Below are 20241 nucleotides of genomic sequence, written 5' to 3' on the forward strand. Positions count from 1 at the left end.
AGGGGACACTGACCCGGAACTGACGGGGACCTGACCCAGAACTCTACCTGGGACACTGCCCAGGGCAGCTGGCCTGGACACTGCCCAGGGGTGGCTTGGGACACGCCCAAACTCCACCTGGGACTGAACCAGGGCCCTGGGACACTGCCCGGGGCTGGCCTGGTGCACTGACCGGCTGGCCTGGGACACACCCGGGCTGGCCGGGACACTGACCCGGAACTGACCTGGGGACACACTGACCCACAACTGGCCTGGGGACACTGACCCAGAACTGGCCTGGGGACACTGACCCAGAACTCACCTGGGGACACTGACCCAGAACTGGCCTGGGGACACTGACCCAGGGCTGCAGAGCCAGGCCGGCCCCAGGATGCTCCTTCCTGCACACACTGCTGTCTGTCAGCACGGTGTCAGCTTGCCTGGCCTCTGCCCAAGGGGTTTCTTTTGCAGAATCAGCCCCCATTCCTCCTCTCTCCTGTAACTGAAGCCTGTAAGGGGCACCTGGATGATGAAACCTGTGTGGTTGCAGGCAGAGCTGTGCCTGTGCCTCGAGCTTCAGGCCTGAGATTTCACCACACGCTTCCAGTGTGGCACAAGGAAGTCATGTGGGCATTGTGATTATTTTCTTCCTCATAGTTTATTTTATATCTGTCATTTTTATCATCTGACTTCTTTATTCAACCCCTTTTCTTCCTCCATTCCTCAGTTCTCTTCCTTGTTTGTTTTTTATGGGCTTTTTCCCTCCTTTTTTTACCTCCAGGCTTTCCTAGCAGAACTGAGGTCTGCAGCTGGTTTGGCTTTGTTTCTTCTCCTCGTTCCCCTTCTCCACACCCTGCACTTCCAGTTTCTGGGGGTGTCTATGCATGGAGCACACAGTGCATGCAAAGTGCCCAGATCTGATGGCACCTGAGTCCCTCTGGGTGTTTTTCCCTGCACAAAGGGCCAGCACCTGGGGCATTCCCTCCTCTCCTCCGAGGAGGCTCCTGCATTCTCACAGCCACCCCCAGCTCCTGTCTGCAGGGAAATCCTTCCACCCTGCCACACAAACCAGCAGCAACCAAAGCTCTGCAGGGCAGTGCTGGCCCCGAGCTGGTGCCTGGCACAGCCCCAGGCTGGCTCTGGGCCCTGTCCCAGTGCACGGCCCAGCCCCAGCTCAGCTGCTCAGGGAAGGTCAGCAGCGCTGTCCTCACCCACACCAGGGGCTCTGTCTGGCAGGAAAGCCAAGCGCTGAATCAGCAGCTTTGCCAAGATCACTGAGGGATGGCGACATTCCCTCCTGCCCAGAGCAAACTCACTGGACAGGGCCTGGAGCAGGCCTAGAAACCAACCTGAGGAGGTCAGTGCTAAGAGCAGGCTGGGCTACAAGGCAGAAAAGGCACCCCTGTGTTGTCACCTTATTGTAAATCTCCCATACCTTCTCAGTGATTTCTCATGGACAGCTCCTCACAGCACTGACTCCTTTTTCTTCTTCACAGCACAGCCAACAAACTGCAGCTCTCTCCTCTCACCCAGCTACCCCACTCTTTTGTAGCACTCTCCTTCTCACTGGACACAGCTGTGGCCTATTAAGGGCAGGCCCATTCCTAATCTTTGGTGATTAGTACAGCTGCAACCCCTCAGGTGTGAGACTGCCTTCTGCATTATCTTTATTTCCTTACATTCTATCCCTCCACACCCCTACACACCTAGAAACAGCCAGGGGTAACAGGGGAGCTTTCCCAGTGCACTCCTTTGCATGACTCCATTATAAATCCTGCTCCTGAACAGCTCCCAGAGCACCTCCTGCCTCTCCCCTCTGCCATCACTCACCACAGCTCTGCTTTTAAGCCTGGCTGCCGCTCTCAGAGCAGCCTCCCAGCTCGTGTTTGCTAAGCTGATGCCTCCTCTGCTCCAAGGAGTGCCATCCCTGCAAATTATTGCAGTAATAAAGGCACTGGCTGTGCCACATTTGCTCTCTGTTATAAAGCACAGCCTTTCGAGTCCAACTCCGTGGGGACGGCAGGGAAAGGTGAGGAGCTGTGCAGCAGGAGCTGAGCCCTGATTAAGGAGCAGACGCAGCTCCCCCCTCTCCAGCACCACAGGCTTGGGTCTTGATTTTCAGCAATCAAATCTCGTTCCCTATTCACTGATTCCCCTCACTCCAAACACACACAGCGCTCCCAATCATTCACTTTTCTCTGACACGTTTAAAATCCTTATCTCCAAACCCAGCCCCACGTTCCAGCACTTCCCCTCTCGGGGCTCCTTTCTTCCTTTGCAAGGGACTCCTTTCAACGCTGCAGCCTCATTAGGGAGAGCCTGAATCGGCTGCAGCTGGAAGCACCTTGCTGCTCTGGCCCAAATACTCTCAGAGATTGAACTTGAAAGCTTTCTGTGAGGGGTTTGATGGGACAGGTGAGCACAGCACCTGGCACGGCAGGATTGACTCACAGACAGGAGAACACAGGTTCAATGTGTGACTGCAGCTCGGGGCTGTACAGCCCCAGCAATGTTCCAGCCCTGCCATTGCCGGGTTATTTCAGGCACCACACACCTGCTAATTGACCTGCGAGTGTTCTCTCCACCCTGCTCTGACAAGGTGGGAACGATAATGAATTCATTTGCAGCGTCAGTGGAAGGGGCTTTTGTCAGAGCTGGGAGTGAGCTCTGGCTCCGAGCAGAGCAATTCCAGCCTGGCTCTCCCCACAATGCGGTGGCTGCACACGAGCACGGCAGCCCAGGTGCCAGGCCCTGCTCGTGTCTCTCATTTCATCCCAGCCCCACTGCCCTTCGGGCTTTGCTCGAGTTATGGCAACCACTGACCTGATTTTCCAGCTCCTTTTGCTTTCTGATCCTCATTAAAAGAAAAGCACCAGGTGGAAATAGAGGCCCAGGTAAGGGCTTGAGCATTTTGGCTTCACTTACTGAAGTGCCAGGTGAGGAGCAGCCCGACCCATGCTCCTGAACACAGCTCTGCCAAAAAGCTTCCTAAACCATTCTGCAGATATTAGAAGCTGCCTCTTTGAGAGAAGAAAAATCCCTTGATAGGATTTGTGTGTAATTAGCTGGTTTATTCATTTAACAGGTCTAATTCAGAGATCAGCTAAGTGTGAAAAGTGCAGTGGGCTTCAAATTTGCCACAGAGTGCAACCAGCTCAGAGCAAGGCCTGGGGAAAGGACAAATGTGGGAGAGAGGAGGCCCTGGCCCAGAGCTGGGGCTGGTAAATTTGGTATTTATAGCAAAGCTCTTCTTAAGAGCAGCCTGACAAAGGAGATAAACCTCCTAAGGAAACACAGCTGCCAGGTGCCCAGGGAAGCTGTTTCCCTGTTATTGTCACTCCAGAACTGAGGATATTCTTTAGGGTAGCAGGTGACAGGTGCCCTGCAGCAGCACTGGCTGTGCCAGCCCCAGGGGAACGATTTAAAACGTTAAAAATCAGAATTGGTTTGTGCGAGTGCGGTGCAAGGCCTGGCGCGCCCACCGGGGGGCAGCACCGGGCACGGCAGGACTCATTAACAGAATCGGAAATTAATGATTTTCCTACTAATCTGACACTACGGAAAAAAGCAGCAAGAACTGGCTCAGACATCCTCTCGCTCAGTTGTGTAATGATTTGTTTTTTCCTGCCTGGGAATGGGCTGAGGTCACAACTCTGCTCCCTGTGACAGTGCCCACACAGCAACAGAACCACCCCAAAAACTCCTGCCAAACCCCAGGAAAAAGGACAAGAGGAGCCTCAAGGTCCCTTCCAACACAAACCATTCCATGAGTCCACGATGCACAGCTGGGAATCCCTGCTCCCCACACTCCTCCAAGTACTTGCAAGCCACACACACATTGTTGGGTTGTTTGATGCTTTTATTTATCACATGTAAAAACACTACTGTCTCTGTCTGCAGGTACCTCTTGCTGCACTGCAAATCACACGGCTCCAAACGGTGAAGATGAGACAGAGAAGGGAACTAAAGTGTTTATGCCCAGAATCACAATGTCATGACCCCCGAGGGTGTTAAATACACAGAGCACCCCCAGGGACTGTTCTACAGAAGCAGCAGAGCATTACAATTGACAGACCAGAGTTGGTGAAAACACTGGGTGAAGGGATCATCTAGAGGATAAGAGGACCTGCAGACTGGTCTTTTCCTTCAGCTGCCCTTATCTTTCTAGTACAGGTAATTGTGATCTAAGTCAATATCTAGTGCTGAACCAGAACAGAGGGGACTCTTCCACACTTAGTTGACACGAGGGTTCCTGAAGTTCCTCCCAGCAAAGCGAGCCTTGCTGCCGAGCTCCTCCTCAATTCTGGGGAAGGACAGAGAGCACTGGGTGTCAGCAGGCAGCAGAGAAAAACCCCAGCACTAGCACAGGCCTCACACTGAACAGCTGGCACACCTGGCACTGAAACACCTGATCCATGTGGCACTGAAACTGCTGACCCACCTGGCCCTGAAACACCTGGCCCTAAACTCCTGACCCACCTGGTCCTGAAACACCTGATCCATGTGGCACTGAAACTGCTGACCCACCTGGTCCTGAAACACCTGGCCCTAAACTCCTGACCCACCTGGAGGTCCTACAGCACCAAGGCAGCTCCCAGCAAGCCCCTGCACAGGGGGGCAGTGCCACACATCTGACACAACCCAAATGTCTGAGATGCTTGCCAAGACAAGTGCCCCATGCAGAGGACAAAGCCTCAGTCCAGCAGCACAGGATGCCTGGTGTGATCTGTTCTGGACCTCCCCCACCCAGCTCCTGCTCTGCAGGTGTTTCTGAGGGGCAGAGCCCAGCACAAGCAGTGCCCCTCCCCAGCCCAGGCTCACCTCAGCAGCTGGTTGTACTTGGCCAGACGCTCGGATCGGCACGGGGCACCGGTTTTGATCTGAGGGAAATCACAAAGTTAGTGAAGAACTCCAAGTGCCAACACAAAACTTGCTCAGGGTAATGAGCATCACCACAAGCTCTGCTTGGGCACCAGGCTCAGTGTCTGCCCAAGCAAACACAGCAGGTCCTGGGAGCAGCAGAGGTTGTGCATTTGCTATCAACTGCAGGACAGGAAAGCCCAGTGCAGCCACTGGAGCCAAGACCTTTGACATTGCTGATTAAAGGTGAGTTTGCAAAAGATAAGGTGTTCCCTTGTCACAGTCCATTAACAAATCAGCTCCCTGCAAACAGACACAGCCAACCTGCACCCCTGAGGCAGTGCAGTGCACCATGGCTTTGGCTTCACCCCCAAATTATCCCATCAAGCAAAGAGCCAGACTGCAGCAGCTGCAGACACCAACCTGGCCAGTGCAGAGACCCACTACCAGGTCAGCAATGAAGGTGTCTTCTGTCTCTCCAGAGCGGTGGCTCACCATCACACCCCAGCCATTGGACTGGGCCAGCTTGCAGCTGCAAGGGACAAGAGAAGCAGCTCAGAGCATGCCCTGTGCCCAGCAGCCAGGGGCAGCACAGGGCTCTGCTCTGTGCATCCACCTCCCCCAGGTACAGCCCAGAGGGCAGCACTTACGCCTGCAGGGACTCTGTCACGGAGCCAATCTGGTTGACCTTGAGGAGCAGGCAGTTGCAGGCCTTCTCATCCACGGCCTTGGCAATTCTCTTTGGGTTGGTCACAGTCAGATCATCACCAACCACCTGGATGTTGACGCTGCCAGTGAACTTCTTCCAGGCACCCCAGTCATCCTGGTCAAAGGGGTCTTCAATGGACACCACTGCAGAGGGACACAGCAGCTTTAGGACAATGGTCCTGTTTGGATGAGCGGCACCAAAGTGCTGCAGGCATGTGCTACCCACTTCCCAGAACATTGCTGAGACCCTGAGAGAGGCAGGAGCTCTCAGTCTCTCCTGTAAGAGGGGCTGCACAGCAACTCCCTCCTTCAGCAGTCCACCCTGGTTCACCACTCCCACTGATGAGCAACTCACCAGGGTAGTTCTTGACAAAGCCCTTGTAGAGGTCAGCCAGCTGGTCAGGAGTGATGTATCTGCTGGGGTCATCGGGGGATTTGAAGTCCAGGTCGTATTTGCCATCCCTGTAGAACTCTGAGGCAGCCACGTCCATGCCAATGACCACCTTGTCAGTGTAGCCAGCCTTGGCAATGGCTGTCTTCAGCAGCTCCAGAGCTGAAACACAGACAGACAGCAGCTGCTGAGGGCCTGCAGGATCCCAACAGCAGCACACCCACATGGCAAACCAACCATCTCCCTCATCTCTTCAGAAAGCCCAAAGGAAAGGGTTCTTAAATTCTCCCACTTCTGAACTGACTGGAACAAGATATTACTTTAATACTGCTTTTAGCTTGTAATACCCTTGAGACACCATTATGGGATTCCTAATCTCTTCAGGCAGGACTACATGTCAGCCCAGAAAGCTTAATACTAGATGATTCCACATCCTCTTTCAACTTTATGCATGTGGGCAGGAAGCAGTGCCTGCACTCTAATCCCCTTTAGCTGCAGAGCAGGTGTTGACCATGCAAGTGCTGAGCACCCAAAGCCTGGCAGCAGAGACACAGAGCCTCCTCTGGGCACCCACCTGCTCCCCACGAGCTCTTTTACCTGCACAGAGGGGACAGAACCACTCAGCACAAGTCTCTGGATGCTGCCCACTGTGCTGCTGTTGGCAGAGTCCCAATGACCCCAATGAGTTGCAGAGGAGCAGCTGGGCTCTGTTTGCAGCAGGAAGCTTAGATCAAGTGTTTTCTTTTGTTGTTGGGTTGGCTTTTTGTTTGGGTTCTTTTTGTGTGGGTTTGGTTGTGTTTTGTAAGATGCTAATGTAGCACAAACCGCAAAAGCAGCTGCTGCCAGCAACAAAAATTCTTTGGAATGTAATTGTGATTCAAGGTCATCTTCCCTGATGTCTGCAAGGGCACAGACCCAGCAGAGCTGCATGTGACACTGGGACTCAGAAATGGCACAGCTTTGGTGCTGTCTCAGTGTGCTCAGAAAAGGCAGGGCAGGTCACCAGTCCCCTCCACAATAACACAACCAACTGTAAAGCAAAAATCAACTGATCTGAGCCCATGTCCTACTGCCTGTGAGCAGCTCCATTTGTGGAGAGGCACAGAAAGCTCCTCTGGTGCAGTGTTTGTAGGAACAGATATTTTGCTTCCCACAGATAAATTGTCTCTCCCACAGGTTCCTGAACAGAACTGTTTGGCCATGGAAGCAGCAACTGCCTCAGCTTCCCAAGCAAGCCTTTGTGCCCTCCCACACACAGCCAGGCAGGGCACAAACTGTTTTCCCTCTCTGTCTGCAGAAAAACAACTCCACTGATATCTGAATGCTGACTTCTGGAACACCTGCAGCACACACAAGTTCCCACACCACTCTTCAACTGCAAGGGCACAAAGTTCCCTTAAGCTCCTACAGGAATGAGAGTAATGAGGCACTGCCAAGGGAATACCTGACCACATCAGCAGAGCATCTTAGGATGTCTGCCAGGGTAAGAAACAGAGTACAGACAAAGCAGGAAGCTCTACACCTTTGATCCTATTGATCCTGCCTGTCATTATATTGGCCAGGCTATCAGTTCCATCTCCTCCCACACTCGGCTCATCCTCACCTTCTTTGTTTTCCAGGATGTTGGGGGCAAAGCCACCCTCATCCCCCACGTTGGTGGCATCCTTGCCATACTTCTCCTTGATGACGTTCTTGAGGTTGTGGTAGACCTCTGCCCCGACCCGCATGGCGTCCTTGAAGCTGTCAGCCCCCACGGGCAGGATCATGAACTCCTGCATGGCCAGCTTGTTGCCAGCGTGGGAGCCCCCGTTGATGACGTTGAAAGCCTTGGAGGAAGCAGGAAAGGCCAGGTTGGAACTGGTACCAGCCCTTCCATCACTCTGCTCGTCCCCAGAGCCTGATCCAGGCCGAAGGCAGAGCCAGGCTGCCCCACCCAGGGACTTACAGGAACTGGCAGAATGACCTCGGGGTTTCCAGCAAGGTCGGCGATGTGCCGGTACAGGGGAACTCCCTTCTCAGCAGCACCAGCTTTGCACACAGCCAGCGACACACCCAGGATGGCATTAGCACCAAATTTGGCTGAAATGGGAAGAAATTGATTAGACAAGTGTCTTTATAAAAAGAGACTCAGCAATACCAGCCCATGGTTTCAATTATGGCAGTGCACAGCACAAGGCCACACACTGGCTGTTGGTTCTGGTAAATAGAACTCAATTGACTCATCTTTATCTTTTTCCCCCCTCAGTGCAACACAAAGCCCACTCACATTTGTTCTCAGTCCCATCCATTTCCAGCATCAGCTTGTCAATCTTTTCTTGTTCCACAACGTTCACATTCTGCAGAGGGAAGCAACCAAACTTGACACCAAGCACAGGCCCACAAACCCTCACCTACCCAGCATGGCACTGGACACTTCCCAAGGGCAGCTGCCAAGAGCTGACTGACCAATTCCTGTCACTACCACACAGCAGCAGCCCAGGGCTCACAGCTGAGCTCATGTGCCATCACTTCACCCACTATCACTGAGTTCTGCACCAGCCTTTGTAGGCCAGGCTTGGTGCCCACAAAGCACAAAGGAATCTCATTCAAGCAGACTGTTCTAGATGCTCTCAGATTCCCCTCCAATGACCCTGCTTGGATAAAACCTGGCCCCTCCTCATCACTCAGGCACTCTCTGAAGCATAAATCAGCTTGTATCCCAGCTGCAGCCCTGCAGCTCCCAGGGCTGGAGTGTTTCTGCACACCACAACACCAGGCTGCTGGAGAAGGTTCCATTACGTGTTAGATGTGCACTCATTAAGTAAATTAAGTAAAACCATTGCTGTGGTCAGTTTGTTCACATGCACCCCAACACACAGGCTGACCCCCCCAGGTGCCACCCCACCAGAGGAAGGTTTGGACACTGCCTGGCTGTAGGAGATGTTAAGAGAAGACAGATTGCTCCTACCTTGCTAATCAGTGCAGGTGCAATCGTTTTATTGACGTGCTCAACAGCTTTTGAGACACCTGGAAGGAACAAGCAGATCAAACACTGGTCAACACACAGGTTATGCAGGGATTAGTAGGGGATCTCAGGAACATCCAGGAAACCACCTCATGCTGCCCCAGCCCCAGCTGTGAACACAGAGGCCCTGGCTGGACTGGAGGGCACATGAGGGATGCATTGGCTAGGACTGGTCCAGGAATGCCAGTTAGTGTGCCAGGCCATGCACGGGAGAGACTCATCCGAGTGCCAGGCTGCACTGGGAGCACATCCATTACCTGTGTGCACAGTGCCGTGGCCAGGAACTCGTTAACATATTTAACAGCTCTGGAGACACCTGGCAGAAGCCAAACAGACACCCCAGTCAAGGACAGGTGGAGGCTCAGCCAACCCAAGGGATGCAGCAGAGGACACAGGCAGGCAGCAGGAGCCTGGCACTGAGCACTGGGCCAGAGACAAAGGCTCAAAGAGCAGAGGAAGCTGGGCAAGGCTCTGTTTGGGCTCCAGCCCAGGTCTCTGTGACTCTGCCAGCACAAACCTCAAGGGCCTGAACATCAGCACTTAGGGAAGGCTTTAGGATGGGCTCTCCCACCAACTCACAGAATCCAGGAGTAAGGGGAGGGAAAAGGTTTCCCCAGCAGTTACACAGGCAGCATCAGGCCCTTCACTACCTGACACTATTTTGTAACACTGCTATAACATCACCTTACTTACTGTGCAGTGTTTAAAGGCTTCCAAAAACCTAAGCTTCAGAATGATGAATGCTATTTGACTGCATCCTAAACAATATTAATTGCTTTTCCAAATGGTCTAAGTCTGCAGACTCCTATTACAAAAGGCCTAGCAGCTATCTGCAACTCTTCCCATTTGGTAATTTTTTCTTCATAACTCGTGTTATTTCCCAGCTGACAAAGCCCTTCAGCTACAGCCTGTTAACCACAGTCTAATTAAATGCCATTAAGAACTGCCCATAGGATCAGACTTAACAGGCCTAAGCACACACACATTTAGCACAGTGAGGTAAATACACATTTATTCTTTGCAACAAAAGTGCCCTGGGTAAACAGCATAAGAGCCTCAGGTTTTTGGGACATTCAGTCATCCAGGCATTTGCTCTCTGTTAAGGCATTAACAGCCATGAATCTTCTAAGACAAGGCTCTCCAAGCTCAATTCAGCTCTCCACTTTAATTGTTCTTTCTTAATAGGCAAAAGATATTTCAGCTTCTTTTCACCTGACTGGCAGGTCAGCAGAGCTGCACATTCAATGGACAGAGCTGGCACAAAACCTCAGGTTCAGGATTCAACATGCTGGGAGATCTAAGGAGGCTGCAGTCTCAGAGCTGACAGATTTAAGGGCTCTGGGAAAATTTGATCTCTGAAAAGCCCTTGTGACAAACAGCAGGATGACTGAGGCTTTTGGAGCTGGCAGTTCAGATGCCCTGACCACACTGGTAAAGCACTGCACTGTGCCACGCACCAACACACAGCACAAGGGGAGCAGGGTAACAAAGTACACCTGGACACCCTGTACCAGGGAAAATCACCTGGCTGGGTGTGCCCAGCTCCATGCAGGTGCCCTGCCCTGCAGCACGAGGCAGCTGGAGCAGCCACCCTGCAGGCCGTGCCCAGCAAACCAACCCTGCCCAGCTCAGCCCACGCCTGACAGGAGCTGCTGTCTGTCTGTCCCTGTCTGTCCTGCCCAGCTGCCAGGCCTTGTGCAGGACACACGGCAGGACAGGAGCCCAGCAGTGCCAGTGCCTGTCCCAGGGCACTCGGGGTGCCCAGCCCCAGCTGTACCTTTGCCCATGTAGCGTGTCTTGTCATTGTCACGGAGCTCCAGAGCCTCGTAGATTCCAGTGGATGCACCGCTGGGAACAGCAGCTCTGAACAGACCTGTCCACAACAGGAAAAACACCATGGCACACTCAAACACCAACCATCCCCAGCCAGACACCATCCCAGCCCTGCAAACCACACCTCTGCTCACATACAGTGATCCCACAAGGGCTTTCTGCTCATTTATCAGCATCTCCCTCACACTCACTGACCAATAGCAAACTGACTCCTCCTCTTCCACTGGCATGTCAAGAGTTAAGGAAGGCTTCCATTTCCCTTCCAAAAACGATAGCTTCATTCACTGGATCTGCTTTTGAGCTCAGGCAAGGCAAGCTCTTAAATTCTTCTAGGATATGGCATAAAAGGGACAATTAGGAGACCTATTTTGTTAACAGGAGTTCTGAGCTCTTCTGGCAACAGCAGAGCCACCCAGACAGCCCATTCCTCCAGCCAAGGATGCTGAACTCGGAGCCAATCTGCACTCTGGAGCCTGCTCTGCCTGGGGTTCAAGGTGCCAACTTCAGCCTCCAGCCTCTCCCTTATCCCACTAAATCAAAGAGCTTAGTGGGGGCAGTCTCATTAAATGACTGCATTAATCTTTTGAGGCAGAAAGATCAACTCTTTAGTCAGTGTATTACAGCCATTGTGTTTGCTCATTCCACCAAATCACATTGGTATGAGCTTGCACAATGCTTTTGTCAGATCCTATCAGATGTGGGATGAACAGCTAACAAACCAAGGGAAAGTCCTACAATAATTAAAAATATAAGATGTTACATGTGAAAGCCCAATTAGGCATGTTCTTCAGTCATGCCTGAGTACTTGGGCAGAGGAGAAGCCATTACCCAAAATTCAGCTGAGCAGCAGAAGACTGTGTCATTACAGAAAGCCACTGCAGACAAATTGAGAATTAAACTTCAGTGTGCTCATACAGAGCGTGGGGAGCACTGACAAGCAGGGCCATCAGCAGCTGCTCAAGAGCAGTTTCCAGGTGCTGTCCCAGTTTATGCTGGGGCAGGGGAAGGAAGGCAGGTTTGGAACAGCTCTCCCACAGTTTGGGCTGCAAGAAGCAGCACCCTCCAAAAAACCCTGCACTGCCCAGGCCAGGAACTCAAGCTCAGCAAACTCATCCAACAGAATGAGGCAGAGGCTTTTTCTGCAAGGCCCACAGCAAGTTCCAACAAGTTTTATGTGTGGAGGAAGAATTCAGCACAGCTCCACTGCTAGAACAGAACTGGCTGTACACTTCTGCCTGCTCAGGCTCTATCAGCTCTAAGCCAGGGATGAACAGCTGCAGCTGAGGACTCACCTTTGTTGGTGTACAGGTCTACCTCAACAGTGGGGTTGCCACGGGAGTCAAAGATTTCACGGGCATGGATCTTGGTGATAGACATCTTTAGTACCTGAAAAAAGGAGCTTCCAGTTACTCACTGAATGGTTTGGATTGGAAGGGACCATGAAGCTGAATCCATCCCACACCCTGCCATGAGCAGGGACATTTCCCACCAGACCAGGCTGCTGGATGAGCCTCATCCAGCCTGGCTTGGAACATTCTCAGGGATAGGGCAGCCACAGCTTCTCTGGGCAAGCTCTTCCAGTGTCCCATGACTTATTATTAAAAAAAAAAAATCACTTCCTCATGTGCAAGGGACAATCTCTTGATGATTCCAAATGACTTGACGTGCATCATCAGACCCTAGACAGCAGCAGGAGCAGATGATAAATCTAAAGGAACTTCACCTCATCATGTTAGAGCAGCGAAGAGCTCCCAAAACAGCAACTCTCTGCTATCAGTTAAGAGTTCTTTTTGATAAGAGACCCGAGTGCAACAGCTCTCAGCAGGCACAGAGTGCTCTTAGTATGCACAGCAGCTGCTCAGAGCCAAACGGAACCAGTGACCAAAGAGAAGCAGCCACAGCTCTCATCAAAAACTTGCATTAATAGTTACACCCTGTTGAGCATTTACAGGAATAGTTTTTCCTCTTAACTTTTCATCTTAAAAGGAATAAAAATATCCCATGTCCTTTGAATACTTCCTTTGTCCCTTCTCACATTTATCCACTTCAGAAAACTGCAGTAAGGGAATTCTTACATAAGCCCAGCTACATTTTAAAAATCAAGTCATACACATGCCTGTAAGCCACTGACTGGCACCAAACCCAGCCCATCTGCACAGAAGAAAGCTCAGCCTCAGAAGCAGAACTATCTGGAAGCTGGTTTTTTGGCAAGCCAATGTGGGTGGCAACCCTGTTTACAGAAATGGTCGTGAATCCTTCCACAGTTAGTGCAAAGTTAGAAAAACATGACCTTAGCAATGCTGCTGGTTCAGTCTGTGAGTGAGGGGGTGGCTGCACACCCTGCCCTCCCCAGGGCAGAGGCACGGGCAGCCTTTGCTCCCCATGTCCCTTCCAGCTGTCCTGCCCCTGCACGCTGTCTAAGATTTCAGCCAGACCCCCACACTGACACACGATAGCACTAAAATATGAAACAAGACAGCTTCTTCAGGCTGACCTTCATGCTGCCACCACCTAGCTTCAATCAGGGAACACACAAGCTAGAAATAAATCCCTGCAAGGCTCTGCTTATCAGTCCCACCCACACCCACACTGAGCTCGCTGCAGATGCACTGAGCAATGGCTAACAGGAAGATTGTCCCCTTATCCAAAAAGGGCTTTCAGAGTTTATCAGGCTGGCACCTGCTAAACTAAACCTTACTTTCATTTTTAGACCCTTGGCTTTGCCACAGAACTTGAGGTGGCTCATTCTTTGAGAGCACAGCCAGTCCCCAGGGCCCCCCAGAGCATGCTGGAGCTGCTTGCTGACCTTCAGGAACACACACTGCAAGAACTGCCACTGGAAATGCCAGGTCAGACATTACTCAAGCTTCCTTGACAAAGGACCACAAGTCCCTCCCTTCTCTGCAGAAAGAGGCATTTCACAGCACGGCATCACCCCAGAAATCCTTCCTGCTCCTTCTCCACTCCTGTGCTCAAGAAACAAGTCTCCCTTTGAGCTATAGGGTAAAGCTGATGCTGTTTAGCTCACCACAACGGAATCAGTGAACTCACCTGGAACACAAGGGTCAGCCCCTGTGTGCCCAGGTTCAACCCCAGAAATGCTGACTGCAGGCAGAGAGGTCACAGCAGCACTGCCTGCCCAGACCTTTGTCCTCTCCAAACACGCAAACACCCCGGTGGCATTTAACGAGCACACTGCCTTAAACCTTTTTTTGCAGCATAATCTGCTGACAAGGTCACTGTCTCCCTTCAGGGGAAGGCACACACTCCAGCTTGCCTGGCCTGCTCCAAGGGTAAGTTACAACCCCTGCCAGCTCTGAGGACCTTCCTCACCAGCAGCTCAAGCCTAAGAAATCACCACTTATTCCTCACCTGACCCTGCACAGGGAATGCAGTACTCTTAACTGGAGATTACTCCAACTGAAAATTATTTCAATTAAATCAAAAGATTTTTTTTATAGACAACCTTACCACCAAACCCCGTCCTTGTGAGCTCTCTTGCAGCCACTCTTCTCTAAAATCAATATGGAGTTAAGGCTGAGCACTGCAAACTGAATGGGGATTTAAAAAGCAACACTAAAGTTTAGCCATAGAAATAACTGCCCTAGTGAGTGTCCTATTACAGGCCTGCCACATTTATCAGTGGAAGCCTCTCCTGACACTTAAAGGTCCTCATGACCCCAACTCTCATACCACCAGTGCTCTGAAAAAAGCCGAGACCTTTCAGTGCACTCTATCAGATCCCAACGTATTAATTCCCCTGCCAAAGCACTCCCAGAAACCGGACAAATGGGCACAATCCATCCCTGCTCCTCTGCACTGCACGGGGTACTAATGCACCTCTACAACATGATCCAACGGGTTCTAAAGGATGCCTGGCAGGGAGCAAATCACAGACACGTCCAACCACTTTCTCTCTCTGTGCTTGGTAAGATGGAGGCCTGAAACTGCGTTGGCTCATCTCCTGCGGGTTTGCATGACAAACTTCAGTACTTCCTGCCAGGCTCGGCGAGCCATGGCCCTACCCTGTGACTCAGCAGGCGAGTAACGGAGCAGGAGAGCTCAGGATCCTCTCTGGCAGCGCTGCACGAGGTGAGATGGTTACAACAGCAGCTCCTTATCCACACCTGCACATCCAGGTGCTTCCCCCCCAGCAGCGCTGCCCGGGGACAACCAGCACTTAAATACCCCAATAGACCTCAGGCACAGACGCACTGCTAGCAAACGTTAAATATTTGAGATGGGAAGCTGAAGGACATCCACTAAAGAGGGGAAGGTCCAAATCACCACACGCAATCCGAGAGCGACTGTTAATGATTAAAAGGAAAAGGTTAAACTCTGCGTTTGAGGATGCCTTGACCCACCACATCCCCCCAATTCAGCCCCCACCTTGACCCACCATACCCCCCGTTTTTAACCCCCACCCCCGCACACTGCCGGGGCTCAGGCCCTCCCTCCCCGCCGGTGCTGCGGGAACACACAGTGGCCTGCACCCCCCGGGGACCACCGGGTCTCGGCCTGGCCCTCCGCCACGGGGATAGCCGGGGCTCCGCGGCCGCTACCCGGAGAAGGGAAGCACGGCCTCAGGGCCGCGGGGCGCTGATGGGGGCGCTGCAGCCGCCACTCACCGCTGTGCCTGCAGTCCCGCTCCGCAGCCCCTCTGCTGTCGCCGCCCCGGCTCTGACTGAGACCCAACGGCTCCGCGCTCGCCCGCCTATAGCCGCCCTCGCGCACAGGGCCCGCCCCCCGGCCGCGCCCATTGGCCAGCGCCGTCCCCTGCCGCGCTCCGATTGGCTGACGCCGCCTCGCGCCAGCGGCGGGCTCGCGTGCGTGCGCTACGTGCGGCAGGGCCGGGGCCTCGTGGAAAATCCCCGTGCGAGGGGGCGGGGCCGGCGCGGCGCATGCGGGCGGGGAGAGCGGGCGGGACCATGTGGAGCGGGGTGCGGGGGGAGCCGTGAGGGGCGGCCGGGCTGGGGATGGACACTGGGCATCAGCCACACTGGGCATCAGCCGGGTCCGAAACTCTGCCGTGGGCAGCCACATCTGCTGCTGCCCCAGCTGAAGGACAGGCATGGCGTGAGGGGACCGACACTGGGCATCCACATCTGCCGCTGCCCCAGCTTGCTCCAAACCCCGTCCATCCTGGCCCTGCACGCTTTCAGAGTTATCCTCCATCCATAGTGCCCTGTGCCAGAGCCTCAGCACCCTCACAAGGAATTTGTTCCTAATCTCCAATCTAAACCTGCCCTCTGTCAGGTTGAACCCATTCCCCCTGTGCTGTCACTGCTCGCCCTTGTAGGCAGTCCCTCCCCACCTCTCTGAGTTCCCCTCAGGCACTGAAGGCCATGAGGAGGCTGCCCAGAGCTTCTCTCCGGGCATAACAATCCCAATTCCCTCAGCCTTTTTTCACAGTTGTGCCCAGTTCTGGGCTCTTCAGTGCAAGAAAGGCAATGAGCTACTGGAGAGGGTCCGGTGGAGGTCACAAAGTTGGGGCTGGAGCATCTCCCTGGTGAGGAGAAATGGCAGGGCTGGGCCTGGGAGACTTAGAGGGTGTGGGAATAATGAGTAAACCTGGAAAGAGGAAGGCTGGAACGGATGTGTGTGTTTGTAATAGTTCCAGGGAAAGGCTAATTACAAACGCAATAAATACTCACTCTGATTTTGAAGTGAATAACCATCACACTTCCTGGGGCAGGGGGACAAGGAGCACTGATGGTGACTGTGACACCCCACAGCAGTGCGCCAGCAGGAGCACAAACTTTGCCCAGTGTTCTGGGATAGTGGAAGGCGTCCCTGCGTGTGTCAGGGCTGGGATGGGTTGAGCTTTCAGGTCCCAAACCATTCTGCGTTCCATCTGTGAGGATGTGGCAGTGCCCAGTTCACCCTGACTGCCCCAACAAAGCCGTTTTATTGCTCACAGATCAGTGAAGTTTTTATTGCTCACAGATCAGTGAAATTTGTGCTCCTCAGCCCTGCCCTGCCCTGCCAGCCTGTGCTTGCTGTACCTTCTGGGCACATTTTTCTTTCCTTCCTGAGAACATCCCCTAGGGACAAGCTTAAAGTCTAATAAAGAGCAAAGGAAGTCAGCTGGACTGAGCTTCCCCAGGCATTGCAAGTGCCCTCAGACCCGCTGTGACCCCGGCTGGGACAGCAGAGGGACGAGCCCTGTGCCAGCCAGGCTGGTTTGTGGCAGTGCCCTGTGTCCCCTGTGCCCGCTGTGTGTGGGGTTTGTGCCTTCCCTGCACATCCCTGTGGCGGCACAGCCACCAATCAGGGCGGAATGATGCTGGGTCCTACCCAGCTGAGATAAGGCACCATTGGGCAGGAAATGCCCTTGGAATTAAACTGGTAGATTTTTTTGAAGTGCCAGCCCCCCCAAACTGCAAATTGTACCCCTTATACCCCTTGGCAGCACTGGCTTGTCCTGCAGCCTCACCCTTCCTGCTGTGAGGGCACATTCCCTGTAAAAACACATTCCAGATGCTGGAAATCCTAAAGCTGCATTTTTATGCTGAATTTTAACTGCTGGATTCCAGATGCTTCACTATCTTCGCCTTTATTGCCATGCAGGAAAATCACAGAGAGGTGTCGAGTCTCGTAATGAGCTAAAGAAAATGGAGCACAAGAAAGCCTGAGGCTGAGGGAAATTAAACATTGTGGTAGGCAGCAAAGTCTGATGCTGAAGTACAGCAGGGTGCTCTTTGGGGACAAAACGTCTTCTGAAAGGTCATAATTGACCTGGTGGGGGGTTTAAAGCAAACCCCCTGCCCTGAGCTCTCCCTCAGAACTCCTCAGAGGGGTTTAGGACTTGTCCCCACCCTCCTTCCCCTGTGGGCGCAGAGGCAGCACAAAGCAGATTTCCTGCGCTGGAGCCTGCATTCCCCATGCCAGCAGGATCCCCGAGGAGGCACAGCTGGGGACACTGGGGCTGCAGAAATCCATGAGCACAAGCCTGGCCCTGTTCAGGTGCTGGTATAATTTTTTCCTGGATCAGCAGATTTAAACTCGCACTGTGCCATGCATGTTAAAATTAAACTCGGAGCTGGTATTAAAAGTGCTGCTGCTCACTCGTGTATCCTGCCTGATTTTTCTTTTTTTTGTCTCGCTTTAAAGAGCATCCCCAAGGCTATGAGGTTTCTAGGAAGCAGGAGATTCTTTGGGAATACAGGCTTGTTACCAGTTTATCAAATACTCAGTACACACTTAAAATATTTCACAGTTTGGAAGGGGCCTGTCGGGTTAATGGGGTGGACACTGGGGACAGAGTTTGGGGACACACAGAGCCAGTGTTCCCAGCAGAGGAGAAAAACCACGGCACAGTCCTGGCTCTCAGGCACCCAGCAGCCTGAAATGGAGAACGACCCTGAGGAGCAAAATCCCCCCACTGCAAGGCCTCGCATTCCTTGTGCTTTACGGTAAAATTGGAAGTGTGAGAAATGTACATGTTTTGGAGCACAGAAGGCAGCCAGGGCAGCCTTTCCCAGTTCAGAGCAGTCGGGCAGGAGCCCTGGGAGCTCTGCAGAGTGTGAAATCACTGCTTCAGACAGCCGAGGGTGCCAAGGCAGAGCAGAACCACCACAGATCAGGACTTGTTTGCGATGCATCCAAGTGCTAATGAGCACCAGCAGTGCAGGGCACATTCCAGGGCGTGAGCTTTCAGAGCACCTTGAAAGCACTTCCTGCACGCTCTGGGCCTTCTCTTTCCCCCCAGAGCCTCCCAGAACACCTGAAGATGTGCCTGGGTGGCTGCGAGGGCACCTCCCTCCCCTGCTCCTTCCACTGCAGCCAGTGCCAGCCCGCTTGTGTTCTGAGCAGCTTCCTTGGGGAGGGCAGCTCTGCATCTCGGGGAGCTTTGGCCCTCACCTCAGCCCAGGTGGGATCTCCAGAGGGAAGCCACTGGATGCAGACGTGAGCGCTCAGATCCCTGCTCTTCATCGACCCTGCAGAGCCCGGTGTTTTTAAGGAACGTTCATTGCAAAGGTAATGGCAGAGTCTGACTAATGTTCTTTCTGGGTGTCTATTACATTGTGGAATGACTGCTCAAGATGTTTTCTTCCAGGCACTCAGAGCCTCCTCTGACTTTACATCCTTCTCCCTCACTTTTCATCCCGTTTTCTGCCTTGCCTTTGTCTCCCAGCTTCACCCTGCAGTGAGGCACCTTTAGGCACATGAATAGTGAAATGGCTGGAGGTGACAGACCTCATGGCTTTCTTAATGCTCTTAACCCCCAGCATTTCCAGCTTGCTTAATGCTCTTAACTTCCATCTTCATTATGCTGTCTTCTCCAGGGCTGTGGGGAAGGGCTGTTAGTCCGTGCTGGTTAGTGTGGTCTGTGCACTGTGGCTCCATCATCAGCCTCCCTGAGTACTCCAGGGCTGTGTGAGACACTCAGGAGCAGGCAGGATGTTCTTTCCTACTGGAAATGCTAACCTACATTTACAAGTGCCACATCCACTCTCAGGGCACGGGCAATGGCCATTTGGAAGGGAACCAATGCATGAATCAGTGTGCTGATACCAAAGAGAACATTTCCCAGGAGCTGATGATCTGATATGGTGATCTGCAGGGAGACTGAAAGAACCAGCTGGACATTAATTGCCAGGAGTAGAGGATCCAAAGGCCACAGCTGCTTATTGCAGCCATGCTGAAACCATGCTGAAACCATGCAGTAACCATCTCTGTGGAGGCCAGAGTGCAAGTCCTGCATTGCCCCTCTCAGGGTGTCTGAGGCTCCTTGCTCAGCAGGGCCTTCCCCCTCTCTTTGAAATATATTCCACTACAAAGGGGAAAGAAAGCTAGGAATTGATTTTTGATGTTTAAGATTGGGGGCTTTTTGAATGATAACTTGAAAAAAAAAAATAAAGTAGTCCAAAAACAACTAATTTGTTTCCTTAATGGGTGCAAAATTATGTTATGTAAAGCACAAGAGTTATCAAGCAGGATCCTCAGGTACAACACAGACAGTAGGATTTAAATTTCCTTCATGTTGTCTTCCTGCCTTAAAAATCAACCTCATTCTCATGGGAAACACTTTCAGCTCCCATCATCTCTTACTCCTCAGAGGGCAGTGGTGATGAGCTGCTGGGAGAGGGGGACTGTGGGCACTCTGCTCCTTCTGGAGGTCCCTGCTGTGACCTTGCCTGCAGACAAACCCACTGCAGGGCTGAGCAGGCAAACACTGGGCACTGATGAAGTTTAAGGTGGCGTCTCCTTGTAGTCACCTTTCTTCCATTCCACCGCTGCATTTCTTAATCCAAATCCACACCTGTGCTGCCTTCCCTGCCTTCCACACCTATCAGCAATGTCCTCTGATGTTTTCAGAAATTCTCTGCTGAAGCTTTTTCCTTAGGCCAGGCCTCTGACAAAGGATCTCTTCCAAAGCAGCTCTGCTCCTGCTGGGATCTCTCAGCTTTCCCCATCCTTTCCTCTCTTTTTCCATGGACATTTTTGCTCTTGGGAAAACAAG

At 52.6% G+C, this 20241-nt stretch overlaps 1 protein-coding gene across 1 annotated transcript; it reads right to left on the reverse strand.

Annotated features, from left to right (window-relative positions):
• Positions 1-3817: 3817 nt before the first annotated feature.
• On the reverse strand, positions 3818-15645 carry ENO1 (enolase 1). The gene is made up of 12 exons (XM_064730436.1): positions 15404-15645; positions 12068-12161; positions 10720-10815; positions 8886-8944; positions 8205-8274; positions 7884-8017; positions 7542-7764; positions 5903-6100; positions 5490-5691; positions 5263-5371; positions 4801-4859; positions 3818-4282 (listed from the first exon to the last, which is right to left on the reverse strand). The coding sequence occupies exons 1-12, from the start codon at positions 15533-15535 to the stop codon at positions 4213-4215; spliced, it is 1446 nt and encodes a 481-aa protein (XP_064586506.1). The 5' UTR covers positions 15536-15645; the 3' UTR covers positions 3818-4212.
• Positions 15646-20241: the final 4596 nt, after the last annotated feature.

Source organism: Zonotrichia leucophrys, chromosome 21 (assembly GCF_028769735.1).
Source record: "Zonotrichia leucophrys gambelii isolate GWCS_2022_RI chromosome 21, RI_Zleu_2.0, whole genome shotgun sequence".
Lineage (NCBI taxonomy): Eukaryota > Metazoa > Chordata > Aves > Passeriformes > Passerellidae > Zonotrichia > Zonotrichia leucophrys.